General features: G+C 32.2%; 1 protein-coding gene across 2 annotated transcripts in view; it reads left to right on the forward strand.

The window, feature by feature from the left end:
* Positions 1-13229, forward strand: part of LOC122627684 (kielin/chordin-like protein) — a 307939-nt gene that overhangs the window by 34669 nt on the left and 260041 nt on the right. For both annotated transcript variants that reach the window (XM_043809009.1, XM_043809011.1), the window contains exon 4: positions 8669-8893. In XM_043809009.1, the coding sequence (XP_043664944.1) occupies positions 8669-8893 (225 nt within the window). The remainder of the gene's footprint in view (positions 1-8668; positions 8894-13229) is intronic.

Raw genomic sequence — 13229 nt, forward strand, 5'->3', positions numbered from 1 at the left:
GAGAGAGAAAGAGAAATAAATGAAAGAGAAAAAGAATGAATATTTTATTATACTATACTGTATTTTAATAACATTGTTAATTAAAAAAATTATAACAAACTTGACAAATAAATGACATGTAAATATATTATAAGAAAAGTGGAAAAACAGAATAGTGCCTATGACTAAGAGAGATAATAATACATAAATGTATCGAATTTTCGATATCGATTTAAATAATTCAACTCGAAGGTGTACATGCTCACTTCAAAATCATTGTACGTCGTTTCATTTTATAGTTGATTATATTCACAAATATGGCAGATATGCGATTTTCTCGATAGATTAATATTTATTCATCGGCTTTGGAGATATAATAATTTTCTCTTTCTCTCTCTCTCTCTCTCTCTTTCCGATGAAACGAAACACATATATATAAACGTAACAACACAGAGAGAGAGAGAGAGAGAGAGATGGAGTGAAAACGGATGCGAAATTCGTATTGTTGGTAAATTTATACTGGTGTTACGCACTCTTTACAAGCTTACGCATAAATGACAAGTAAAAGTTTTGAATGTGTGATAGCACACGTTATATATATATATATAAAATATATATTTATGTATATATCCAATTTTCGACGCAGTTGCGTTCGCTATTTTACATCGTCGTACGAATCATCTCTGCTTTTACAGGAAACAAATAAATCGTTTAAAAGGAAATTAATAGGTACTTTCAATGATTTAGATTTTCGAATTCGTTGAAATCCATTTTTGTTATTGTGAAAAAGGTTCATTAAGAAAAATATATTATTCCATCGAATAATATTAAATGAAACCGTATAAAGAAATTGTCGATTCTCTTCGCGTATTTAAACTTTTTGCGTCACGGTTGAATTTTACAAAAAAAAAAATAGAAAGAGAGAAAAAAGGAATAAAATAAATAAATAAATAGAAAAATGTCCAGCAACGTCCATTCTTTTTTATGACGTGTTCGTTAATAGCAATGGCTATTTCTGTGATGGGACGTTAACGACTCAATAACGAATTACGTTTTCGCGAATGACCATGCACAAAATGCAACTACTTTCTCAACGATGATTCGATCATCGTTCGTTGTTCTCTGTCATTTCATTTTACGTTATAATCCCACGGGACAATGTGAGCCAGGTTGGGATCGTTTGGCTCTTTGAATTTTTTATTAGAACTACAAGTCCCTAGAGACATGAAATATGTCCAAGTATTCGATTTGTTCGAAGAGACAAACCTACGAAGGTTATTTCGTTCTGTATATCAAATGTGAAAATGTTTACGTCGTTGATTTATAATAAATTTATGAATTATATGATCGATCGCGAAGAATATCGGAAGAGATTAGAAAATATATCGCTTTCTTACATACAATTGATCGTCCTTAATACTCTTTCACAGACGAGTTCGTCTACGACCATTAAACACAGGACTCTTAAGAGTTGAAGGAAGATTGGAAGGTGAAACTAGGTCGAACTTCATTAATTCTACGCTTTATTCGCTTTTCTTTCGTTTCCCATTGGAATCGCGAGAAGGAGAACGAATTTGACCTCCAACTTTTCGCATTTTATTACCTACGTACATAACTACGTACATGAAAAAAGAAAAAGAAAAGAAAAAAACAACAACTAACAAAAAAATCTAATATAAATTCGGAAACGGAACAAGAAAAAGATAGATAGATAAATAGATAGATAGATAGATAGATAGATAGAAAATAGAAAAAGAGGTTTTGAAAAAAAGAGGACGAGTCAGTTATTTTTAGAACAAACATGTTCACGCTATTCTTCAAAGTTCTATAATCAACGAAAATTCAGAATCGTTCGTACTTATTCGTTTATTTTTCAATCGTTACGTAAACAAAGTTGAAGTACACCCACGATTAGTCAAAATTGAACGATCCTGTCTGATCGTTATTTTTCTCTTCTTCGTATTAAACACGAAGGAATACGTTTCTGTTTAACTTTCTAGTTCGCTTAATTGCATCCCAGTAGGTATGGAAGGTTCGAACAAAAAGGAAGGATGGAAGAGAACGTCCGAACTATTTCTCCCTCTCTCTCTCTCTCTCTCTCTCTCTCTTTCTCTATCTATCTTTCTCTCTCCTACTTCCTCTTTCTGCACAATTTCTGTTTGCATTACGCATGCAAATGCGATCGTGGATGAAAACGTCGCGAGCTCGCTTTTCCCTTGTGTACTTCGAGTCACTCTCTTATCCCTCTCCCCTTCTCCTCCCCACCCCACCCCATCTCACCCCATTCCTCTTTTTTACCCTCTTCGAGGAGCTTTCCTTTGGAAAGCGGAGCACTCTCTGATAAACGTGCTCGCTGATTATTACGAAACTTACTTATATAACGCTTGGCATGGCACGGCACGCTGTCGTGCCGTTATTTTTCATAATTCCATTTACTTCGGTAATTGCGAATCTCCATTTCGTCGGATACGAGCACGCAGTAGAAAAGCCACGAGCCGCAGTACATCAGCACCTTAACGTTATTGCATCCCGAACAGCGGCTTGTATACGTGCATAGAATTTTGAATTTCCCGCTGCGAGAGAGAGAGAGAGAGAGAGAGAGAGAGAGAGAGAGAGAGAGAGAGAGAGAGATGCGTATTTTTTTGTTTGCCATTTTTTGTTCTTTTTCATTTCCTTTTTTCCTTTTTTTTTTTTTTTCTTTTTTTTTTAAGCAAGACCGCTGAGAGTGCTTAGTATGCAATCACTATAACGAGAGAAGCGTTCGTTCGCTATTATTTTTCATAAAAATGAGATTTCTCAATTTTCTTTGAAGTTTCGCAAGAATCATGAAGTTTTTCTTTTTTAAATATGCGTGCGTTATTTTTCTGTAAACTACCATCGTATACTGTACTCACGAATTGGTTTATGGAAATATAACAAAATTTTACACATAGTTTATTTAGCGTAACAAAATGTCCTATTTAAGATATCGCACTTTTGTTCGGAAAAACTTTCAAGATAATGTCGATTTTGTTGTTATTGTTTTCATGATAGTAATCAACGATATGACCGAATCGATTTTATTAAAATTTTACTGGAAGCTGTTGTTCGTTAATTTCCGGACAATATCGTTTGATTAATTTCGAAAGGTTAAATTACATATTTTAATAATAAAATTTCTATGTAAATTTTACAAAATACCTTTGACAGAAAGAGAGAGAGAGAGAGAGAGAGAGAGAGAGAGAGAGAGAGAGAGAGAGAGAGAGAGAGAGAAAGAGAAAGAAAATTTCTTTTGAAATGCTATCCCTTTTAATATAAATATTTGATGCTAAAATATCTTCATAAAAGCGAAATAAATATAAATGGTATGCAAAATGAATAATATAATATAAAAATAATGATAATAGTTAATAATCATCGTCATTATAAAATAAAAAAAGATTTGAGGGTTTAAATCCCAATGGGCTCAAAGTCGCAAAAGGGGAAGACAAGAGGAGTGAGCTAACCCCGTCGGTCGTCAATAATGCGAAAAAGCTTCACTTTTTCAGGGGTTGCAACCTCTAGCCCGGGTCGGTTGCCGCAGGCAATCGAGCTGGTTCAACGCTCGATCGACGTTTATCTCGTTATCATTCGGTTAATCTCGATATAAGGAACTCAAAAAAATATCTTCTAAATAATTGTCGTTATTTCTTATTTAATATTATTGCTATCGACAATGATTATTTTAAGTGATTGATTATTATAAGACATAATGTCTTGAGCAAATATACTAATAAAAACTATAAAATAATATATTATAAAATAACATACTAATAAAGAAATACAAATATGAAATTGAAAATAAACATTTTTACAAAAACTAAATAAATGAAAAATCATTCATCAGTTAATAATGATAACTAATTTAACTTTCAATCGTTACGCTTCAATAATAATCTCTCCCTGAAGGAGAAATTTGAAATAAATATGAAAATATGATAAGATATACGTATTAATATATCGACAAATATCACGAAAAGATTTATGACCGATCAATCTTCCTTTTCAATTTTAATACGTTATATTAAACATATATCATGTAGAGACAACGAAATCCTAATATTTTATGAGGGTACCAAATACGCACGATTTAGTCATGTTCGAATCGAACAGGAGCAAAGCACATACAATCGTTCACCTATACATCCTGCATTCTCCGAATTCGCATTGTGCGATTCCCCGGAAAGATCATCGATGGAACGCACGTAAAAGCGGAAATGTGTGTTCCGACGTAGTTGGACGCGGCCAATTGCTCTCGCCGGTTTCCACATGGGCCATTAACTCCAAATGAATTCGCATTAGATGTTGGCTATCTAAGCATCCCCTTATCTTCTCTCTTTCTCTTCGAACGAGTTGTCGAACTTATTCGAAAATTTCATTTTATTAGCTTTTTTGTTTTTTTTTTTTTGGTCTTCTTTCTGTTACTTTTTCTTTCTTTATTTTGTTATGTTTAGAACAAACGTTATCTCATTTTTGATAACTGCGAAATGTAAGTTATATTACGTTCGTCTGAAACGTTATATCCATAGAAAGAAGTGTAGAAATTAAGAAGAGGTTTTGGAAATAACTATAACACGTTTATCAATGATTCAACAAATGCATCGAATATAAATGGATATTATTTGAGCTTCTATCGTTACAATCGAACAGATGACATTTTTATAAATGTCGATTAGTTCCGTTCGATCGGGAAGTTCTTAATTAATGGTTATTGCAAACGCGATATAAAAAACATTATTTTTAGTTCCATGATTATGAAAAAGTATCAAAACAATTCAACTTTTATTATATAACTTGGAAGTTATATCTAATGGTTTGTACGATTCTAATAGGAAACGAAAAAAAAGTTTCGACGAAAGATCTCTTTTCGAAGGTTTTCTTTTAAACGAAATCCATTATTGAGTGGGGCTGCTGTATCAAATTCGAGAAATTTTCTTAATCGAATTTCATTTGTAGATCGATACGAGATATCCCGATGCGTGGCCGAGTTGGATCAATTAACCGGTTCACGTTCGGGCCATTAAGTCGAAATGAATTCGCATTTAGGCTATCCTTGCGTATTGGAGAAACGATCATCAAACCGATCGGCAAACTCGATTTTACGGTTTGCTCTGCTACGTGGATTATTGAACTTACAATTAGTATCGGTTCGATATTATCGGCGATCGGTAGGGTATCTTCGATCTTGATTAACTAACTTGGTTAATTATGTGCATTGACCTCCTTATATTCTATCAGCTTCGAGCGTTCTCCTATGGCTAACCCCATTACCACGATTAACCAGCTTGGTTATTAGAGATAATCCTAGTGTAATGAAAGTAAAACCACTTAGTCGATAAATGATATTGTTAAGAGGTTAATCATTTCGTTTAAAAACTAATAATAAAACAAAGCTACGTTTGTGTGTGTGTATGTGTGTATGTATTTGGTGTTTTAGAAAATATGTGTGACGAATCGATGTTCGATAAAAGATGAGTTCGAAGTATAGTTTGGTATTGTTTATTTTTTGATATTTTTAAGATAAATTTAGAGAGTCTTGATTGATAGCTATAGGGTAGCAGAAATGTTAACGTTCAATTTTTTATAAGTACACAATTGAATTTCAATTTAGTTATACATTTATATGTGTGTGTGTGTGTGTCTACACGCATACGCACAAATACGGTACGTTTCATTAAACAACTAACGTTTTCCCTTGGACCTCAAAGTCAGGAGCGATTACGATGCGACTATGAGCGTATTGCTCTGCGTACGATATGTTGTATTACGTTGACATACAGCAAACAGACAGATTTATGATACAGTAATCTAGGATACTGCAGTTGTTAGTCCAAAGAGAATTTTCGCCATTGTTAATTTTAAGTAAGATTATCTTTTTGTAGATCAGGAAAATGCATAATTATATGAATTAATTATATGACAGTGTCGAGTAATAAATGATCTATCTCTTTTTGAGGTATTTCTATACTTGATTTAATTTATCTACATATCGAGTTCTATGTTTTTTATTGAAATTTTTGAGTATTCGTTACGTATTGGTCGATATATTGATTGCCCATGAGATGCTGCTCTTTTAAACAAGCTTTAACGGAGCTAACAGAATATAATGAAAAGGATAAGTATGATAATTAATTTCGAAACATGCTAATCAATATAATTAATTAAATTTGGTTGTTCGATATGAAATTTACTTTAATCAAGAAACCCTAATGAGCAAGATTTACGATAAATAATTATGATTAATTTAAACGATAAATCCAAAGAGATCAATAGTAATTATAACATAGATTATTCTTAATGAATGAAGAATAATATTTTTTTCTATTGTCATTTGTAATAATACGAGGTATTAATCTAAATCTGGATAATATTGAAATGTAAGTTTCAAAATGATCTAAAAATCAAAATAAATGTTCTTTCAAAGAATTCTAAATTGATATTTCCAGATCGAGAAAAAAGAGAAAGAAAGAAAAAACAAAATACAGCAATAATTGAAAAAAATTATGCAAATAAAGGGATAACACTCAAATATAATAAGATTGTAATATGTATATATTGAAAATTATTACAATAAAATTAATTTTTCTATTTATTCGACCGATATAAATAATTAAGTGTCAAGATTACATCTGGGTTATGTTACTTGTATCACGTACTGATATTTTAATATAAATACGTAACTCGATCGTTTATTTAAAACATCGATCAAATGTTTAAGAATATTGATCCAATAAATAGCAACTTAAAATTAGTTATTTTTCTAATTGGTGAAATTCTTGCAATATCAAGAGATAAAATTGTTAAATCTATAGAAAGAAAATCATAGCCAATAATACAAGATAAGAGATGATATAAAGTTTAGCTTGTTTCTACTTTACTGTCAACAGTATTTCTTAACGTCGACGAACTTTGGAAAACAGGTACGATATGTTCCGACTGTCGCGAAGAAAACTTTAACAATATCAGCTTTGGGGAATAAACTAAAATCGTTCGAACGAGGACCCATTCGGATAACTTCAAACGTTATTAATATTAAAGATCGAAAACAATGGTAACAAATGAATTTCTATCTTGCAGTTATAATTTGAAGAATTACAAAAAGAAAAAAAGAAAAAGAAGTGAAGACGAAACAAAAAATTTCATCGATCGACGAAAAAACGTGTTAGTTCGATAGATTTTCGAATTCATTCGAACGAATTTGATTTTAAAAGTACAGGACTCGTTAGTTCGTTCCTTCGATTTTAAACAATTCGATTTAACTAGATCGATCGTCGAATAAAATTCAATAATCCTGCCATACATTCTAATTGTCTTTCTGTATTTGAAATAGTTCCGTAAATCGGAAAGAAAAATTACATCGACCGATAGATACTCCGTAGACGGAGTTCATAAGCGGTCGAATGGTCGAATAAAAGTGCTACTAACATGGCTTATATTGATGAATAATTCATAATCAGTCATAATCGTTATGAATAATGAAAATCGAGAGTTATGAACGTACCGATCGAGACGCGTATTTGTCGTTTTTGAGAGAACGAAACTTCCAAACTTTCAAACTCTGAATCCAATCGTATGAGCAAATTTACAATTATTCATGAGAATGGAATGTAAGCTAAAAAATGAAATGGAGTGGGATGTAAAAAGAGTGTATGTAAAAAGAAAATAAATAAAAAAAAAAAAGATATACAAATGGAATTGAGAATACGATACGTGTTACGATACGACGATTTGCTGTACTCGTCTGTATTTTCCCTGCATTTTAATTTGATAATAAATAATAATCGCGATGGACGATATAACAATAGGAAATTTTTTTTCCTCTCGATATTCCGTAGTTCAATTAAAGATTTTTCTCATCAATATTTTCCTATAATAATTTTTCTGTAGAAAGAATGATACAATTATCGGCATCGAATGCACGAACGATAATTCACAAAGGTATAGCATCGAATATGGAAAAGAGAGCGAATTGAGAATCGAGATCGAATGCAATTCTCTTTGGTATTCGACTCGAGGAATTTTTTACTTTTGCCAAGCGAAAGATATAGACTAAGAGACAGGAAGTAAAAGTCACTTTAAGAACAGAATACAAAGGACAAAGATATGTGCAAATTCTTTAATACTATTTCTGAATAGAGTGGATGATGTAGAAAGGTTACGATCTCTATTCTACTTTCTTTCATATGGACATTAACAATAAGTAATAATATCGTTATAATCGTAATTTTATTTTATCATATATATATATATATATATATATATATTTTAAATTATTATTATCATTACCTATTATTATTATTTATATATTATATTTATATAATATTATAATTTGATCATTACTATTATTATCTTTAAAAATATGTCGATAACTCGAACAGATAAATCCAATAAAGGTCCAAATCTATTATCCTCGCTTTTCATCGGTCATATCTCTTTCTGCTTCTTTAGATTTTCATTTCTTCGAACTCGTCTTCTTATCCATCTCTTTTTTATCCCTCCGAGAAATCCAAACGTATTGGAATAATCCAATTGAGAACGTAATAAGTATCTATAATAAATTAATCAGCAGATCACTTAGAATACGAACCAATGAATCATTTTTGATTTTTTTCCAGTAAAATTTATGTAAGAAGGGTACGAATGTAATCTATTTCTTTGTCTTATTTTTCAGAGATACCAGGAAGATGGCGAAGGCATTGTCCAAACGGACCAGTAATGTCCGGTCCTGGATGCAACTTGGTTGGCGATGGAACCTCGGACGAAAGCGGAAACGCGGTCGCGAGCGGGAAATGCGTTTGCGGACCGTCCGTGCCCTGGTGTCCGGGCGAACCGCGACCATATGTCTACATGACGCGGCACGAGTGCAAGCTCAATTTGGCCGCGAAAATTGCCTACGGTAGGGAACACATAAATATCGTACAAAAACGTACCCGTCGAATCGGCTGGCCTTGATTGCCTTCCTTGTTTCTATCAGTGCTTTTACAACATTTATGTTGTGAATATATATATATATATATATATATATGTATGTATGTATGTATGTATGTATATATGTATGTATGTATATATGTATATAATGTATGTATATAGGGTGGACTCTTTTTGATCGAAACGGAACATCCTATTTTATTCTTTTCTTTTTTCTTTTTCCTTTTTTTCTTTTCTTTTTATATACATATTTTGTGCATCTTTTTTTTTTTTCTTTTTTGGAAAAGAGATCCCAGGAGGAAAAATTTAATTTAACTTTTGATCCGTATATTTGTCTTTTTGTTTTTGTTTTCTCTTCTTCTTCTTTTTTTTCCCTTTCTCTTGATTGCAGTTCACTTTTATCAAACGAAGTTACTTGGTTTTTCAATTTCACTCGGTGTTTAGACTTTACGCGTAGTTAAGTATATTTAGAGTTTTTAATTCGAAAGTTTTTTTATTAGTAACGTTAAATTAAGCTAGTATTAATATTTCGTAAAAAAATTTATATTTCTATCGTCTCACGTCGTTGACGTTTTTATAATTTGTACCGAGCAATCTGAGAGGAGATCGATTTGACGCGTATTCTTATTACACGAAATATTGTAATTTCTGATTTATTTTTCAATCATCGTTGCGTCGTATAATGAGACAAGACTTTAAAAGGTATTTGCTTCGAAATAATTGCAATTTGATCGAAAAGATAAAACTTTGAAAAGGCTTCCGGCCTGTACGTGAAAACGTAGACGAAAAGTTGATTGAGTTGAGTATAACGTTGATTAACGAGAGATGCCTGGAAAATGCTATTCCACTAATCTAAAGTTTAACGTCGAAATTTCATTACTGACTTCATTCTCTTTTTTCTTCCTTCTATTGTAAAAAAAGATATATACATACATACATATATATATATATATATATATATATATATATATATATATATACATATATATCGAAAAAGCAAGATTCGTATAGTACATAAAATAAGATAGGATAATCGCGAAACTTCCGATAGAAGTTCTGATCCGCCGTATCAATTTTTAATATCGATATACTTCCTTAATATTTCTATTTTGGTTTATTCCAAAATAATCCTTTAATCCGTGATAATTAGTTTCTCGACCGACCATAGCATTTTATATATGTATGTCGTGTCGTTGCTTTAAATATCATTTCTAGTATTTTCCACTTTTGACGTCATTTCCTATCAGACTGTCTAAGCTAACAACATGGACAAAGGAGAAGAGATTAAGTAGACATCGAGGACGTGGATATGAGAATATGACAAAATAGCGGGGCTAACCGTTAATGAAAAGAAAACATAAATAGCGACTAGGGAGTGGAAGAAAAAGTAGAATAACGGGAAAGGACAAGGCCGTCTGTCAGTGTTAATGAGAAAAAGAAGTATATAGGAGAAACATGTACTTACAACACATCGTGGTCCTGCTTGTTCGTCCTCGATTTTTTTCTTCTTCTTTTGTTTATGATTAAAACGTGAAATAAAAGTCCAACGAGACAACTTGTCGACTTGCTACAGGACGAAAAAGCAATAGGACGAAAAGCATATGTGTTTTTACATTGGCTATTGATCGTTGATTATTTTTCAGGTTAAAAAGTCTTCTTAGAGTGATTAAATAAAGATAGTCTTAGATATCGGATCGTTTATAACAGTATCATTTTATTCGAATAATTCGTATCTCCTTGTTCGTTGTCGGAATTTTATAGTTTCTCTCGTTAAAAAGTTCGATGATGTATTTGAAGTAGTACTTGTTAAGATATTCAATTCTTGACGATTTTACATCTTGATAGCAATATCAATTATTCTAAAGTACGTTGTAATATATTATGTTCTGATAATTAGAATAGGTGTATCCGATAATCTAGAAAAAAGATCTTACGTTTTTCTCTTTGTTTTATTTCATTTTTAGAAAGACGAATTTTTGATGAACAATTAATTATTTTTGTCCTATCGATACACTTTTGCGAATATTATATTTTCCCGAATACAGTGATCTCTATAATACAAATATAGGTTGTTTTGTTTTTTCCTCGATTTCTCTCATAACAAATATCGACAACACTCGTATTCCAAAAGATACGATTCTTTAGAGATAAAGTTTTCAATTCTATTGCATCAAGCATACTTTGAATCGGACATTTTCTTCCAACAAAGTTTCTCTTTTTCTATTACCAAGAAATATTTTCACGTCCATTCTTAGATGACTCACCCGGTATATAAACTTTGTTCAACAGTAGTGACCGATCGATGAACGTTTCCTGAGAAAGTCAGAGACTACTCTCGATTGTTATTATCAGCTTTATCGCGTCGACAAGGGAGAAATTGTCTCTTTGAAAGCTGTTTTGTTGACTTCCTTTAAAGATTGTCCTTCTCAGTTGGCAAGCGATTATGATCGGTCTTTTCCATACTAGAGACAATACAGCTATTCAGGATTGGTAGTTAACTCGTTCTTTCTTCGTTGAACTACTTGAAGAAGTCCATTTTGAAACACTTGGATGTTCATGTCGTAACTAGGTTGTTGGCAAGACAGAAAGAGAGAAAGAGAGAGAGAGAGAGAGAAAGAGAAAGAGTGAAAGAGATAGAGATAGAGACACAAAAGTAGTTACCCCTTGCCGTCCTGCGGAAAGTTAAATTCGATTCGTTGGAGAAAAGTTTGATCGCGTACGTACTTTAACGGTAAAGGAAGGAAAGGAGTATGGACGGATTGTTCCTTTGCGAAGTTAAGTACATGGCTAAATTCTCTAACAATAAGTTGGAGAAAATGTTCCGATGTCTTGGAGACCTTTTTGAAATTTTCTTCATTTTCTTCGATGTTCTCTTACAAGGCGTTGTCAAACTTTTGAAAATACGCTTGGAATCGATGATCACGAAAAGCTTCTAGTTTATCGTTAATGATATCATCGATGCTAATGAACCAATTAACCAGTTTGCTTTATCTTTCTTTTTTCTTTTTTTGTTCTTCTTCTTCTTCTTTCTTTTTTTTTTTTTTTTTTTTTTTTGACGATGTTTCAGAAAAAGAGGAAACGAGAGAGAAGGAGCAAACGTAAATATGAATTTATAAATATAGCTACTTCAATATTTCCCGATAGTCTCAATTTATGTAAAAATTGGCACTTTATTAACAACGTTAGCTTTGATGGGAATACTAGATGGGATTCTAAGGTTTGACCTGTCAAACTGTCCGTACCAGAAATGAATTCATTTAATAAACCGTAGTAGGAGAGAGCACGTTCGAAACTGTTTGTATTTAACTAAAAGTTAGATACACTTGATCGGCTTTGATAACCGTTTGTATCGGAACACTGTTTATTAGACATATAAGCCTTGCTTCTCTATTTCTACTTGATTGAAAATTAACAGGCTATTTTCTAACAAAATTTCTATTTCCGTCGATCGATCGGAATGGTACTGTTCTCTAACAGAAAGGAAATTATACATTAACGTTTATTTAGAACGTTGACCGCATTAAAAACGATATTTAATGATCGATACATTTTCTATATTAGAGACAAAACAGATCTATCTAGGATCGATAATTAATTGGTTTCTTCTTCGTTGGACAATTTGAAGAAATTTATTTTGAAAAACTTGGATTGTAACTTGAACTGTAAAATGTTGTAAACAGTTTGTTGATGAGACAGAGAAAGAGAGAGAGAGAGAGAGAGAGAGAGAGAGAGAGAGAGAGAATAACAAAGTATATAATATAATTTCATATAACGCAATATATTAAATATATAAGTACAGAATATATTATCCATATATTTTTGTTAAAGATAAAAGAAAATAAAAAGAAATGGATAGATTTACGTGACGTTAGTTTATAAGTGGGATAGTATTATTTACATGCGATCGTAGTACCCAATGATATTTATGTTAGTAGAGATAGCTATCGCACGATGTTGGAAAAATGGGAGAACGTTTAAGGGTTCTTCCTTTTCTCATGAGAGAGATGAGAAAAGTCGAAAGCCAACCGAGTTGGTTTTGAGGGAGGGATAGAAAAACGTTTATGAAAGATTCGGGATACCCTTGACGATCCTTCGCACCCTTCACAATTTCTTTGGGCTCGTACGTTTATATATGAGAAGGGCTCCCTTCTTCACGAATCCAATCAGTTCTTACTTTCACAGCATGGTGGAAGATCGTAATGTCGTATCCTCATGGAATTGCTACCTCGGCAAGGCCCTAAGGAAAGCTTTGGGACCGACTAAGATGCATACAGAATTTCGTAGGATATCTTTCTGGATAAGTT

Source organism: Vespula pensylvanica, chromosome 3 (genome assembly GCF_014466175.1).
Source record: "Vespula pensylvanica isolate Volc-1 chromosome 3, ASM1446617v1, whole genome shotgun sequence".
Classification (NCBI taxonomy): domain Eukaryota; kingdom Metazoa; phylum Arthropoda; class Insecta; order Hymenoptera; family Vespidae; genus Vespula; species Vespula pensylvanica.